The sequence below is a fragment of the Alligator mississippiensis genome, chromosome 3, assembly GCF_030867095.1.
Source record: "Alligator mississippiensis isolate rAllMis1 chromosome 3, rAllMis1, whole genome shotgun sequence".
NCBI lineage: Eukaryota > Metazoa > Chordata > Crocodylia > Alligatoridae > Alligator > Alligator mississippiensis.
This window is the reverse complement of record NC_081826.1, coordinates 180,057,805-180,073,001: the sequence shown is the minus strand read 5'-3', so window position 1 is coordinate 180,073,001 and position 15,197 is coordinate 180,057,805. Positions and strand designations below refer to the sequence as shown.

Below are 15,197 nucleotides of genomic sequence, written 5' to 3'. Positions count from 1 at the left end.
TGGAGTCTGCAAATTAAAAAAACACAGCCAAAGAGAGAGGAGGGGGGTGTGTGTGTGTGTGTGTGTGTGTGCATGCACATGCGCATGCATATAATTCTTCAATTATATTAATTTTAATTTTTATGCCTGCATGTCTTTCATGACACACGTATCATTTTTACTGAACATACAACCAGCCAGAACTTAGATATAGTACAGTGGTTCCCAAACTCTGACAGATTGCGCACCACTAATTTAAAATGATATGACCTTAAGTACCACCAGCAAATTATTGTTATATAAAGTAATTATAATAAATCTGTTAATGCGTATCACTGACGGGTTGTCTGCATACTGCTTGTGGTACCCACATCACAGATTGGGAACCACTGCCATAGTATATTTGTGTTACGTGTAAAATACATGCAATATTGTGATTTTCAACAAAGACTGAACAAGAAAGAGTCATTGATAATATTAATTTTGGCATTGACTTTTAGGGCTCATATCAAAATAAACTCCTAAATATATTTTCTTAAACAACAAGTTCTACACTGTGCTGTAATTAACAGATGCCACTGAAATTCTTGGGTATTTTTCCAAGCTGTACTAAATTAATAACTTTGTAAGACCAAACTAGAACGGGTGCCCACCTCCGAGGCTAGACCCAGCCCATGGCCCTGTGTCATCTGGCTTGTGGGTCTTCTTACAGGTCTGGAAACTTGGTGGCTGGAGAACGGCAGTAGTGTTGCATGGGGAGTCCTGGGCCCTGCAAGCTAGGTTGGGGCCAGAGCCTAATCTTGGCATTTAGGTACCTGGTAATAGCTGGCACCAGGCCCCAGGACCCAATCCCAGTGTCAGGGTCTGACAAGTGGTGGCATCAGGCCCTTGGCACCCAATTTTGGCTTGCTGGGGAAAGAGGGGGCAGTGTCGGGCCCCAGGGACCAATTTTAGCTGGAGGGGCAATAGTGATCCCCTTAGGACCAATCCTGGCATGCTGGAGTGGCAAGTAGAAGCCCTGGGCCCCCAGGGACCAATCCCTGTGTGAGGGGGAAGAAGTGTGCAGTGCTGGGCCCTAGGGTTTGATCCTGGCAGGCGGGGCTCCATCTGGCTTGGGGACCAGCTCCACCCCATTCATCTGGCCTGTGGGGCCAAAAGGTAGAGCACTACTGAACTAGGTTATGCTGTAGAAGAAGGAATATATATTTCTCACTATATATTTCTTTGATTTTATCTTCCCTGCCTCCAGAAAAAGCTCATTTGCGGGGAAAGGAGTTAAATCATTTAGTATTTTCTTCTATTCCTACTAAGTACAACTTCTCTTTGTTGTTAGTATATTATTAAGATCTTATGTGCCAACTTCCATTCACAAACCCCATACAAAGATAGAAGGAATTGCTGAGGTTCTGTTAGTCCTTCTTGAGTGTTTGAAATAAGTTTTACTTTATATTATTGAGTTCAAAGATAAAGGATTTACAGTGTATTGGCCTCTATGATTTGGGGGTATGTGGGAAGAAGAGACACTGAGACCAATTATATTAAAATGACAGAATGATTGTTGTGGCTGTGTGACTTAAGTAAAATTAGCTGCATTTGAGTTTGCAAATTTAAGTACTTATGTTCAGTCATGGCATTTATTAATCCTGTCATCTGTTTTTCTTTATAAAACAGCTTTATAACGAATTGAGTATATGTTTTGAGACTCTTAAATCAAGTGAGATTCAGCTCCAGCAGAGCAATGCTTCTCTTCAGGATCAGCTACTTGAAAAAGAACAAAAGATTAGTCAGCTAGAAGGGCAGCTCCAGCAGGATCATGAAGCATTACCCCCACTGCAACAAGATGTTCATTCAAAACATATGGAACAGGTGAGATCAACTTTATTTAAAGATAACAACATTATTTTTACTTGTTTTAATTTAAATGTTTTAATCCAAATTATAGTTTAGAGGGAACACTGGGGAATATCTTTACTACTGCTGATCATAGTAATAATTAATAATAATAGAAGGTACCTTGCAATATACTTATATGCAGTATAGGAAAAAAGAGGGGAAAAGCCTATATAACAGGACTTTGTGAACAAGCTATTATTTATATACTGAAATGTAGCCAGAAGAAATCTGATATTTTTTTTTTTTTTGGTATCATTAATGTTTGGTAGCTGAAAAATTAGATTTACTTAAATATTTGCAGAAATGAATGTGTTGTGAAAGTTCCCAGCTAAACACACACTTGTTTGAAAATAAGTAACTGATAGGCATGACAGACCTCATTGTTCCTGGACAGAGTACTAATGAATCTTAGTCCCAAAGAAATATTAAAAAGAAAATAAAGGATTTTCCAGAAATCTGTAAATCAAGTTGTAGCAGCCAGGGGAATTGCTATAGTAGTACTATTCCATCTTAATCTATAGACCTCCAACCTAAAGAATACGATGAAGTATTTCTGCAAACCCATCAGGGATTTGAGCACACTAAGGATTCCAAGAGGCTTTTATATGATCCTTGTTTAGTCGAGAGGCATCAGGATGTTCTCCCTACTATATTATCTTAAAAATTTGGCATATGCAAAGTGCCAGGTTTCCCTAGCTTTCTGCTAATGAAAAGCTTTTTTTTGTTTTAACAAAAACTTCAAAGCAAGGGAAATACCCTAATCATTGGACTGAAAAGGCAGACAATACATTGCTTGCTCCTTGAACCATTTTACATTACAAAGTCATTGGATGAAAAACAGACATGAGCCTGGCAACAGCGACTACAAAGGCCAAGCCCCTGTTTGCTTATTAGCCTGATGGGTCATTTACCTCGGGGGGGGGGAGGTAAAACTATTTGGACTCTTACTCTGCAAACTTTTTTTTTTATATTGATTTGATACCACTATCATTAGGTGACAGCAGTCTAATCATGACCCATTAATTTTCTGCAAGAAAGTGTGTTGTTTTGTTTTTTTTTTTTTTTTCTTTTGACCAGAACAACTTCTTCCCTCTAGGGATTCCAGCTCAAGACAGGCTAGGTTTTTGTTTTTTTGTTTTTTGGTTGACAATACAAATTTTGCAAATTATCATTAAACTTTTTTACTGACATATTTTTACTGAAAGATATTTCACATAATGTATAAATGTAACCCTTCTGCCAGGCCCTAGACAAGGACAGGTTTAAGTTTAGGGTTTACCACCAACTATAGTAAAACTTAGTTGTCAATAAAGTTTTGCAGATTTGAAATAAAAAACAAATTGTGGGGGTGGGAGGTTGGCAATAACCATGTACCATGCTGCCCCCACCCCAGGGATCCCTTACACACCCAAAAACATCTTGCATTGTCCTGTCTTGCACCCTATTCCTTTACCCCATTCCTTTACCCCTGATGGCCCTGTCCCCTCTGTCCACCTCTCTGCCCCCCCCACCCCACAACCCCTAGAGAAGGACTATTTCTGCTACCTGCACCAGTGTTACAGGCAGTGATGCAAACAGTACCAGTACATGGCTGTTGAGGAAAGGACTACCAGCTACAGAGCACTAAGCAAAAGCTTCTTGCAGGTGTTGCACACTCACTCAAACATCAGGTGGCACTGCTATGCTCTGTCTGTCCTTTAAGGCTTGCCTCCGATGGGAGATCTTCAGTCAAGCTACAGATTTTATGGGCAGCTCCATTTTGCTCTCAGACTTTTTGGACAGGCATTTTTAGGCTTGATTTTAATAGTCTGTCCATAAATTTACAGACAGTTGGGAACTCTGCTCCCCTCCCACTAACTTGAATGCTGTATGCTTCTTTTGGGTGTTAAGGACATGGAGTATACCACAATCCTCTGGTCTCCCTCCCTCCAAGGGAGAAAGGAAGAGAGACAGCACTGCTCCCTTTAAGATTTCTTGGCCAATACCAAGATTAACCAACCATATTGATATTGATTGACCAATATTGGTATTGATTAACCAACCATATTGGCTGATGCTGATCTGATAACCAATATTTAATAATAGCTCAAGGCATTTTAAACTACTGACATAAACCTTTTTTGTTTATTTTGCATTTATAACACACATACAAGCCTCCTGCATGCTTTGGCCCTCAATGAGGAATGTGGTGGCTGTCTTTTATTTCCATGAATGTCACCCTCTGCCACAGCTCCTGCCTGCAGCCCTGCTCCCTGTGCAGCCCGTACTGCCATCGTGGATGGGCAGGGTGGACCCTTGTGTGCACACTAGCACTGGGCGCATTTGGAGCCTCAGAGTACGCTGCTGCCTTAGTGCTGGCGGGCCCTACACAGCTGAGCTTCCAGGCCATCGGGGAGAAGCTGCTTTTACAAAGGTGTCTGGTGCCCAGTGGGGTGGAATGTCCCTTGTGCAGTGCCTTAAACCACCTGTGTGCAGCCCAATGTCTGTGCGGTAGCTCTGGCACTCAGGCCTCTGCTGCGTGCATGGCATTGCCATTGTGGCAGCAGCAGGAAATGGTCTTTGTTGCAGAGCGCAACACCCCGTGCTTGCTTCCCAGTGCCACCTCCCCCTTTTGGTACTTGCTGGAGCCTGTAGTCTGCCATGGGCTCAGGCTAGCGGTGGGGTGTGGGGACCAGACTATGTTCGCCAAGGTGCTCCAGGCATGCGGCCATAATCAGCTACAATGACCAAAAAAAGCCGATAGCCGATAATCTAACTTCTCCTTTTACCAATGTCAATACAATAGCCAGCCATATATTAGCCCACCCAGGGGGGAGCTGTTAGGGAGCCCTGTGGTGACCCTGTCTGGGTGCCAGTACCTCACAGCCAGTGAACAGACCCAAGTCATCCTGGATCTGAAAGGGGGGGGGGGGAGGGCATTATTCTCTCAGGGTGCAACCAGCCTCAGGGATCTGCCTCTCACTTCTTCCCAGACTAGGGGGAATTTCCTATATCTGGATCCATCCAGCTATTCTGTCTCTGCCTGTCACCCCATACACCCTTTCTGGGTGATCTGGAACAGTGCAGAAACTGTCTCTTCTGTGTCCCCCCAGTTTGCCTGTTCTGCCAGTCAGCTGAGTGGCAGGACGGAGGGGAGGGGGGCATTTGCTGCGACTAGAACCCTCTTGGGGCTCCAGGAGGGCTTCAATCCCAGGATCATGTGCCTCCCATTCTAGGTAGTGCAGCTGACAACTGGCCTATTGCAGTGATTCTCAATTAGGGTGCACTAGCTCATCTGAAGGGTGCAGGAAGTTGTGGGGAAGTAAGCAGATAAGAGAGCAGATTTTCAACCCAGACCCAGGCTACTTTGGGGACAGCTCAAGCAGTCCCTGCCTAGAGACAGCCATCAGTTTGTCAGCCCCTGCAGGCACCTGGCTTTCAACTTATTTGTACACAGGGAACCTGGGATTATGATCCCAGTTTCCTCTAGTGCTGGCCACTTAAATTGGTATGATATTATTTTTTTTTTTTTTTGGGTATCTGATCCCCCATCCCAAAATTGCATGCATGAGTGGCATGGCAGGACATGCAATTGGCAGGATCAGGTATCAGCTCCTGTTGCATCTTTCAGTGAACTTGTGCCGTGGTCTTAGTAACCAATACATCCCTATTTACTTTTCTCATCCCATTCTCTTATATCCTCTGTCATCTATACTAGGGACAGACATTATACATAAGCTGGTTTAAGTGATCAGAAACTGGTTTAAACCTGTAACAGAACAGATGCTCAGTGCACATAAACCAATTTGAAAATGGCTGAAACCAGTTTGAGATAAATCTGGTTGAATGTCATATCAGACTCAACTGATTTGCAGACTTAACCAGTTTATGCACTGTCTGTCCCAGACCCCTTGCTGGGTTAAGATAAACCACACACTGCCAGCATCCTGGCATGCTTTCTAGGCTGGGTGGGGATCTCTGCTCCACAGCAGAGCTGGCCCCGCCCCCTGGCTGCAGCTCTGGCAGAGACTTGCCGGCTGCTCTCCCCTCTTCCACATCTCCCCCACCTCGCCACTCCCTGCTAAGCAGAAATTCCCCCTTCCCCTCTGCCTTGCTGAGAGGTATCTGTGTATTAGCTAACAGACCACATGCTGGTTCCAGTCCGTGCTGTAATAAAGGCAGAATCAGCAGGTAGCTGGTAATGTCCTTATGTTGTTTTCTTAATGGGGTGATAAACACTGAGTTACAGATGATAAACACTGTTATCAGTTCCCTGCTGGGCTAATCAGAGCATTCCTCTGGGGCCTGGCCACATCCCCCTCAACTCAGTTCTGTGGAAGGGAAGGAAGACTGCTCTAGCACCCCCCAGCTTCTAGCCTGAGCCACTGCAGGCCAGTGTTCCCTCTAAGCGGTGTGCGTGCATGGCTGTGCACAAGTAAAACATCTTGCTGTGCACAAACATTTTAAGGCTGCGCACCTGCCTGGAGAGGAGCTAGGTGTGGAATGGGGTGGAGGCACTGGGGCTGGCATGGGACACTTACTGAAGGTAAGCTCCTCACTCCTCATGCAGGGCAGGCAGCAGCTCCTCCCCAAGGTGAGGTGGGGATGGGGACGGGGGCTGGCGCGGGCTCTGCTGGCTCTGGGGAACTGCTCTACTCCCCAGCCCGGATGCCATGTGCCTCCTCTCTTCCCAAGGTGATGCGGGGGAGCAGACCAGTACCCCAGAGCTGGCAGAGCCCTTGCCAGCCCCCAGACCCCATCCCTGCCTTGCCTCACCTTGGGGAGGAGTCCCCAGCCCCATCCCCAACCCTGTCCCTGCCCGCACCTTGCCTTGAGGAGGAGCTGCTGCCTGCCCTGCATGAGGAGTGAGGAGCTTACCTTCGGTAAATGTCCCATGCCGGCCCTGGTGCCTCCCTTTCAGTTCTATCGATTGATTGTGTCTGGTCCATGGCTGCCCCACAGCACTTCACTGCGCTACTCTGGGCAGCAGTTAGCAGGCAGGGTTCTGCCTGCTACCACCTGGACATTTACTTTGGGACACTTACCGGTGGACTGCGCCACGCCAAAAGGAGAAGTTGGGACCAAAGTGGCACGCTCATGGACCGAAGCAGCACGCTCAGTGACCACCACTCCTTAGAGGGAACATTGCTGCAGGCATGTGACTGCATTTCTGGAATAAAAAGTGAATGCCTATTCACCTCCAAATCAGTTTAAGCTTTGCAGGTTAGACTGACATGCAAAGATTGAATCAATTTAGGCTCAGGCTTCTTGAATGTCTGTCCCTAGCCCTATTTTCTAAGCTGAAAAGTCCCAGTCTATTAAGTCTTTCCTCATATAGAAGTCTTTCTGTGCTCCTGATCAGCTGTTTTGTCTCTGGACATTTTCTATCTTTACTGTATCTGTTTCGAGGTGGAAGGTCTAGAACTGGTTGCAGTATTCAAGTTGCGATCCACCATAGGTTTAAGTCCTTGAAGTCAAGCAAGTTAAAAGGTCTCTTTAGTCTACTCTGATTGTAACTGAAATATCCAGGAGAACATCAGCACGCATCTGACTGCTTTTGAGAACTTCAAGAATTCCTCTCTGTGCTGTGCTGTAAGTGCTATCTCCATGTCCTGTTTAGGTTAGAAGCTTGACTGGAAGGGAACCAAAATATTGGATGCACCTAGATGTTACTAAAGTTTTCTTGTTTATAAATAACTTTACCAAAAAAAGAGAAGGTTGTGCCTAGATAATTAGCAAGACTACTAGTGTGTTTAGTATTGATTTTGTGTGAATGCTTGATTACTGTATTATTAAAGTTGGTTGGTAGTTTACCTCTCAGGAAAGTGTTAACAGTCTGTCAACAGAGCATTCAGTTAGTGAGAGTCTGTGGAGACTAACTGAGAAGAGTATAGATCAATATTGCAGGTGGTGGCACAGACCTCCTCCTGACCCTGAACCTGTTCTGCTGTGGGCTTAGTTCAGACTCATGGAGGGATCAGTGTTGTAACTTCAGTGATGTAAGCAAACATTCACATCTTCACATGTAAAGGCAAAACTTTAGCTCCTATAGAACAATGAAGGGACCTCAAGACTTTTGTGCGCTGAAACACATTCTGCCCATCTTTAGCTTGGTATAGCTTTGGTCAAGCCACCTGGGTGTTACACATGTGTATGTTAAAGCAGAATTTAACAAATTGTATGTTAATTTGGCCAGTCCTAATGCCTAGGTGATGAAATGTGGATTTGAAAATTTTTTTTTTTTTTAAACTCTTTACTTCAACTAGCCTCATACCTCTGCTCTCTTCTAAACAAGGGAAGGCATCTTGAAATCTGGGAGACTTAATTGTCACTTCTTCCTTTTTAAAATATAGTAGAAAAGCTCAAAAGAAAAGCATTTCCAATAATCTTAAAATAGAAACCCATGGGTTTTAATGATTTCATGTCTTATAATTGTTTTGGTTCAATTTCATTATTAGTGTTAATTTTTAACTCTGAAATATATTCTTTTTGTAGAATGTAACTTTTAGCCATGTGGATGGCTAATTTTTTTTTAAGACTGTTTACTAAACTAAAGCAATCAATTCTGTCTTGCGTCTTTTTTTTTTTTATACATATACAATACTTGAGACATCAAAGTCAGTATTAAGAGGTTATGTGTCCGTTGAAGCACCATAATTAACAGGCAGTTGAATGTATTTATTTTTAACTGTGAGATCTGACAAGTGTGTACTCTAGATGATACATAGTTCTCTTGCAACTTTTATAGCATTCTCTTAAATTCTTATTAAGTAGTTTGTAAAGGCAGTCAAATACAAAATGTAACTAAAATGGTCAAAGTATTAGGGCTGTGTGAAGCTTCGGTCACTGATTCAATTCAGTGGAAATTCAGCCTAATTCAGTGGCTGAATCTCCAAATCTGAATTGAATCAGGAGACCCTTTAATCTCTCCAAATCGAATTGGAATCCTCTGAATCAATTCTGAGAAATCAGGAAAAATTCAACAATTTGGACATAGACACAGCTTTAAATGTTTTTTCTACTTACCTCAAGGTACCAGGTGGCTCATGAATGCTGAGATGGTGGGGCAGATGAAGTGTCCCACAGCGGCATGCGGGGGTCCTCAGCGCGCTTGGCAGCAGACCTGGAAGTGGACCAGAAGCACTTCCAGTCCACTCCCAGGTCCGCTGGGGAGCACACAGGGGGTCCTCCCACAACCCCCAACTTGGTGACTACCTCCTGGTTTTGGGGGGGCACCCAGGTTCCCCCCACAGCTGATCGCCAAGTACTTCCAGTCCACTTCTGGGTAGTACCTCTGGTCCACTTCTGGGTCTGCCACCAAGCACGTGGGGGGGCCCCCCTGCGCTCCTGTAAGACACTCCACCTGTCCCACCATTTCAGCGTTCACAGCTATGCCTGGTACCTTGATGTATGTAGAAAAAATATTTTAAAGCTGTGTCTATGGCTGAATTGCTGATTCTCTGAATCAGCATTGAATCTTCAGAATCAGATTCAGCTGAATTGAATCGGGACAGCGAGCTGAATCAATTAATTGAATCGCTGTCCCCGATTCAGACCAAATCTGAATCGAATACGGCACGTTTCGCACACCCCTACAAAGTATATGCATCATTCGCCAGTACCACTTACACTTATAACAAAGCATATAGGTACATCATTACAATTAAATAGAGATTATAGGTATGGAATTTGTGTTTGTAAAATAGTGATAAAATGAAGCTTCAAATCTGTGTATACAATGTTGATGTTCAGAAATCTGCTGAGTCATCTTATGCTAGGACTTCAGCATTACCCTGGTGTAGCAGTGATTTCAGTTGATTACATTATATTATTGTTAATTGAATTATCTTTAAAAGACAGATCTCAATTCAAGTACAGGTGGTAAAATTCTGGCCTTAATGAATAACACCTTTTTACTTTGATCAGGCTAGGGTTTCATCCAGTATATTTTAAATCCTGAAATTTAAAATGGCAATATTATTGCTGAGAGTTGTTTTTCTGTAGTGTGTTAAAGATGCATTAGATAGGTATCCTAATTTTTAAAATATGGTACAGATTTAATAATCAAAGCTAAATCTTATTGTTGTGCATTGGATGATGTAAAAACTATGTAAGTGTGAACTGTCTTTAACCAATTAAATTTATATATTTCATTCAAATCTTTTAGAATGACAATGTGGGCATATCCTAAGATCTTCAATTTATTATATTTTCTTTTAGATTTATAAAGTCTGATAACTTACTGATATTCTCAAACTTGTATATACATTTTTAGTACAAACATGGTCAGAAACCTTATCATACCACTTGTATTGTATAATTAATACTGTTCTTGGCTGCACATTCATTTATTTTAGAATATATCAGCTATTTAAAAAAAATTATATACAAGAATACTATTTTAATTATAATTTGGTGACACAGAAGATGTAGTTTTCCATGACTATTCAATTATTAGGATAGCAAAATGCCTTCTATATATTGAACAGGATGCTGTCACCAAATTATGATGAACGTTTTAAAACATTGTAATAACACAGAATATTGATTCTGGCAACTAAGTGACTACTCATTGCTTTCTACTAAAGATCTTGTGTTTTTAGTTAGAAAAGTGAATGAAGAAAAATGATATTAAAACTTGTTCAAACTAGTTGACATGAAACTTACCTAACTGGGTGAAATTATACTCTGTAATAGCAAAAAGTAATAATATAGCAATAACATCCTCCAGATCTTCATCTCTTTCAAACTGCTCCTAAGTATGAGTTTGCTTATAATAGTTACATTAGTTGTGTATTATAGAAATATATAACTTGTGTAACTGTTTTCACAGCAAGTCACATTTTCTGTATGTGGAAATGAGGTATAGAAATAGCAGTGGTATTTTTGGTTCTGACAATATATTTAATAGAATAATTACTTTAAGGTAAGGCAAATACCACCCTTGTTAATCATTTTAATCAGCATAATGCTGGCATTCAGATTGTTTTAGTTTTTTCCTTTTTTTTTTTTTAAGGTATTGTAATATATCCTTAATAAAATGCTTTGCAGGTAAGTATCCTGCATATTAATATCACCAAGCTTTTTCAGGGGGAATCACTAATAATGCCCAAGTTACCAGATATTTTGGTAACATTATATGAGTCAAAGGACACTTTGGATTTCCTTTGTCTTTCTATTAAATTGAGGAGAATAAACTTGTGTTTTCCTCCAAGCTCTGTATTTTTGTCTTTTTCCAAGAAATCTAGTCTGTCCCAATTGAAGAGGTCTAGGATTACAAATAGGCAGACAAAGTTCTTTGAGTAAATACTGTATCTTTTATTAGACCAACTCAAATAGTTGGAAAAATTCTTCTTAGCAAGTTTTTGGACATAAACACCCTTTGTCAGGCTGAGGAAGCATCTGCAGAATTACAAATAGTGATACAAATGAGTCCATAGACTTGTTCCTAAAAAGTTCTACTTACAGAAGCCATCTGACAGTCTGTGTGATCACTGCTTGCATTGGGACATCAGTATATTATTAGTTTATCAGTAAGGACCAAAAACTGAACACAGTTTATGGCAACTGGCTTTTTTTACATTTTGACAGTCACTGAGGATGAGGAGATGCCAGCACTTGGCAGACACTTACAATAAGCATCAGTGATTTTTTTTTTTTCTGTTCTATTTTATTTTAAGAACGAGGTGTAGAATTTAACACTAAACTACATCAAGGAATTATCCAGAAATAAAGTTGCATCAAGTTTTGAAGTACATGATGTAAAGATTATTTGAAAAATAACTTGAGTTTTAGATGTTAAAAATCTGGTGAATGCATGTCTACTTTCCACCCAAAGCAATTTGAAAAGAAGAAGATACTGAAAATGTAGGGTTTATAATGGAAACAGCAACTCAACTTTAACTACTCTATAGTGGCACTATTCGTGCCGCTATAATAAAACTTAAGAAGGTTTTAGTGTTTTTTTTTTTTCCCCCTACAATTATTCAAAATTACATTACCCTTACTGAAAACTGAATGGCTTTTAGTGGATTAATTAAACTGTAGCTGGTTTGCCATCTGGGTGCAGCTTGTTTAGCTGCTTTTTCAGCGAGAGAGATTTTTCACTGAATAAAGAATATTTTTTTTGTTGGAAGGCAGCTGCCAGGCCAGTAATTTCCAAAATACAAATGATATACACTCTATTAATTGATATTGAGTTATGCAAAAGACACTTTCGGTCATCTCTTCTCCCTAACCCCTCTTCCCACTGCATGTTAAAAAATGCAGTTTCATAAAATATGAACCCTGTTTATAAATGTATGGGAAAATAATTATATTTTACAGCAAAATCACCCATGACATTATGCTGGAGTCTAGGGTGTAGGCTAGATGCAAAAAGGAAGAAAAAAAAATGGAAAAGAGGGAATTAACTAAATCTGATTTTTTTATGGCTCAAGTGGTTTCATTAAATTAGAATTCTGTGTGCTACTGCTCATTAATGAACTTGTGCCATATGCTTTAACTGTTCTGGTCAATAGCTGATAAAGAAAGGCTTGTGTTTAAAAAAAAACAAAAACAAAAAAACAAAACACTGGATAAAAATATTTGTGATGGGCTTTTATCAAAGGAGTTGCTTTGAGTTCAGTAACTACTACTGAGGCAATATGGCTCGCAATTTGCAACCCAAAGATAGTCATACATTATTGGAATACAGCCTACTGCGCTTCACATTACACAGATGTGAAGGCCTGATTATAGCTGCTTCATAATTAACAGTGATCCGATTTGTTTTGTGGCATAAATGGTGCATGTGTAGAACATTAGCCATGGCACTCTCATTCAAATTCAACTCAAGGGCTCAGCGGCAGGCGGGTCACGAGCTTCAGGGAGTAGAAGCACAAGCTTCTCCATATGTTCTTGCTGCATCTTACTATGGCTATGAGTACAAGATAAGTTCCCCAAAGAACCTAATCGTGTTCTGTAATTACAGAGCGGCTTTCTGCTGGCTAGAAATGAGGGAGAAGCTAAAACACTCCCTCATCAGATAATTTGTAAATTACTTTACATGGCGGATGCCTAACTCAGTTGGTTTTCAACTGCTGAAATTATAAATAATTGTAACAGATGTGGCAATATGGCTGGCCTCCAATAAATGAGGCCCTTGATAATTTGGCCGACCCTTTGACAGGCCAATTTAATAAAATGTGAACAAAATCTTCTTGCTAATAATTTATCATCCCTTTTCCCAATAGAATAAATTTAATTACCCTAGCAGTTAACAAGGTCACACCCAGATGCCAAACTCCGCTACAGTTTTGATAATGCAATCAGGAATTGAGAGGTGATGACAGCGTTGTTGTTTTTTTCATTACCTGGCTTCACATAAACACAGGTGGTGTAGCTTTCTTGTCAGTTTTTAATAATTACAGGCTATTATGGAATGCATAGTTAGCAGATTGAAAACCACACTTTAGTGAATTTGTTTGAGTATGATTGAGATTCTAATGTATAGAGATGATAATGCATAACAAGCATAGTCCCCAGTTCACACCATTAGTGCACAGGTTTGGGTTTTTACTTGTGATCTAGTATAACAGTTCAAAAAATAACCATATTTTTTCTAAGATGAGTAACTGTCCAATACAGCCTCCTATTTTACTCTTTTAATGCTGAATTTAGAAATTGAATAAGGAAGATAAATTCATTTTTACTTAAGTAACCTTTGAGTTTTTCATTTTTTAAATTGTAGCATGTCAGAATTTAAGCAGCTCAATATTTTGTAACTTTCTGAAAGATATTGCATGTATTATTTGAGATGATCAAAACTTTGGTTACATAACCAATTATATGTAGCTCTCACCCCCAACTTCTCCCTTCCAACTCTTAAAATAAGTTTGAAAGATTGATGATACTTAACCCATACTTTTAAGCCATATTGAATGATTTAATATTGCTTCTAATTTTATTAAACAGCACAAAATATTTCTTTTCCAGCAAATAATTTTGCTTCTTCAGTGTATTAATGCCATTTTGCCACTCTTACTGTGTACTAACAGCATTAAAACAATTAATATTCATTACCAATTCCTTTTTGCTTTTTCATCTTAAAGTTTTTTAGATTATGAATCCTTGTCAGTTTAGGGGCCAATGCTGCGTTCTTTTACCCTTTTCTAGCTCACTCTTCAGAATCAGCAGATCCCTGGGAAGATACAATTGCTTGGTGTCACAGGCGAGGTCTCACAGGAGGGCCATGATCTCCTTAAGGCCCTTTCCCGTGCCAAGTTGGCCCAGGGGCATCCTTGATTTCTCACCCACCATGTCTTTGTTAAAATGTTAGGGAGGCTGCCTTTTCACACCCTCTTGGTCACTTCTCGATGTAGTCTCTGCCTGTGGACTCCCAGACCCCTCAGGGGTCCCGCTCCACAAATGGGTGCTTCCGGGGCACCCTAGCCTTAGGGCTGCACGTGGCTCCTACCACCCCAATACCACGCTCCAAGCCTTGCAGGTGGAATGGACATTGTTCTGTCCAGGTCTACAATCTCTTGGCGCTTGGACCCTCCAGGGCCCCGTCTCTTTCCGCACCCTCTCTCTGGGGCCTTCTCCACAACGCTGCCCCTCTTCAATTTTGCCGCTCTCCTCTGGGGCCTTCACTATCACGCTGCCCTTCGCTGGGGCCCCTCTGTAAAGCCGCCCCCTTCTTGCTGGGGCCTTCTCAGTACTGCTGCCCCCTCCTGGGGCTCTCCATGCCCACCCTGGGCCTTCTCAGTAATGCCACCCCTTTCCTGGGGCTCTCCATGGCCACACTGGGCCTTCTCAGGAATGCTGCCCCTCTCCTGGGGCTCTCTTATAATGCCACCCTCTCTCAGGGCTCACCAGCAAGCTGTCCCCTTCTCTGGGGCTCACCACGCCTGCACTAGGGCTTCTCAAGCACCCCTCTCTGGGGCTGGGGTCTGTGCACCCCATATGCAGTGCCCTTGCTGGCACTGGGGTCCCTCACACCACTGTGGGTCCCCTATGAGGCCTCCTCCAACCCCTGATAGCCTCACCCAAACCACCGGTAATAAACGGCAATATAAAATACAAGCCAACCGGCTATAACTTAAGCAGAAGCCACCTGGCCATAACAATGCTTAAACCTACCAGGAAATACTCTATCCCTTCTGTGAGAGAGTTCCTTCCTCTTTGGCAGCTGGCAGGAAACTGTCTCTGGCTTCCTGCCTGTGATTTATATAGGAGCCAGGCCCTGCCCCTTTCAGTCAGCTGACTCCCTGGTTGCCCTGGCAACCCACAGCTGGGCTCCTTATACCCTGCTAGGGCTCTTTCCCCAGCAGTTTCCCTTCTTTAGGAATGGGGCACCTTAGTGC

General features: G+C 41.8%; 1 protein-coding gene and 1 long non-coding RNA gene across 9 annotated transcripts in view; one reads left to right on the top strand and one right to left on the bottom strand.

The window, feature by feature from the left end:
- Positions 1-15,197, top strand: part of CNTLN (centlein) — a 369,536-nt gene that overhangs the window by 144,528 nt on the left and 209,811 nt on the right. For all 8 annotated transcript variants that reach the window (XR_009460954.1, XM_059724694.1, XM_059724692.1 and 5 more), the window contains one exon: positions 1,651-1,845. Coding sequence is in view for 7 of the 8 variants with exons in the window: in XM_059724694.1 (XP_059580677.1) it covers positions 1,651-1,845 (195 nt within the window). In the remaining variant the exon portion in view is untranslated. The remainder of the gene's footprint in view (positions 1-1,650; positions 1,846-15,197) is intronic.
- LOC132249125 (uncharacterized) lies at positions 3,401-15,024 on the bottom strand. The gene is made up of 3 exons (XR_009460523.1): positions 14,974-15,024; positions 6,897-7,021; positions 3,401-4,589 (listed from the first exon to the last, which is right to left on the bottom strand). It is a non-coding gene; the product is annotated as an uncharacterized LOC132249125 (long non-coding RNA).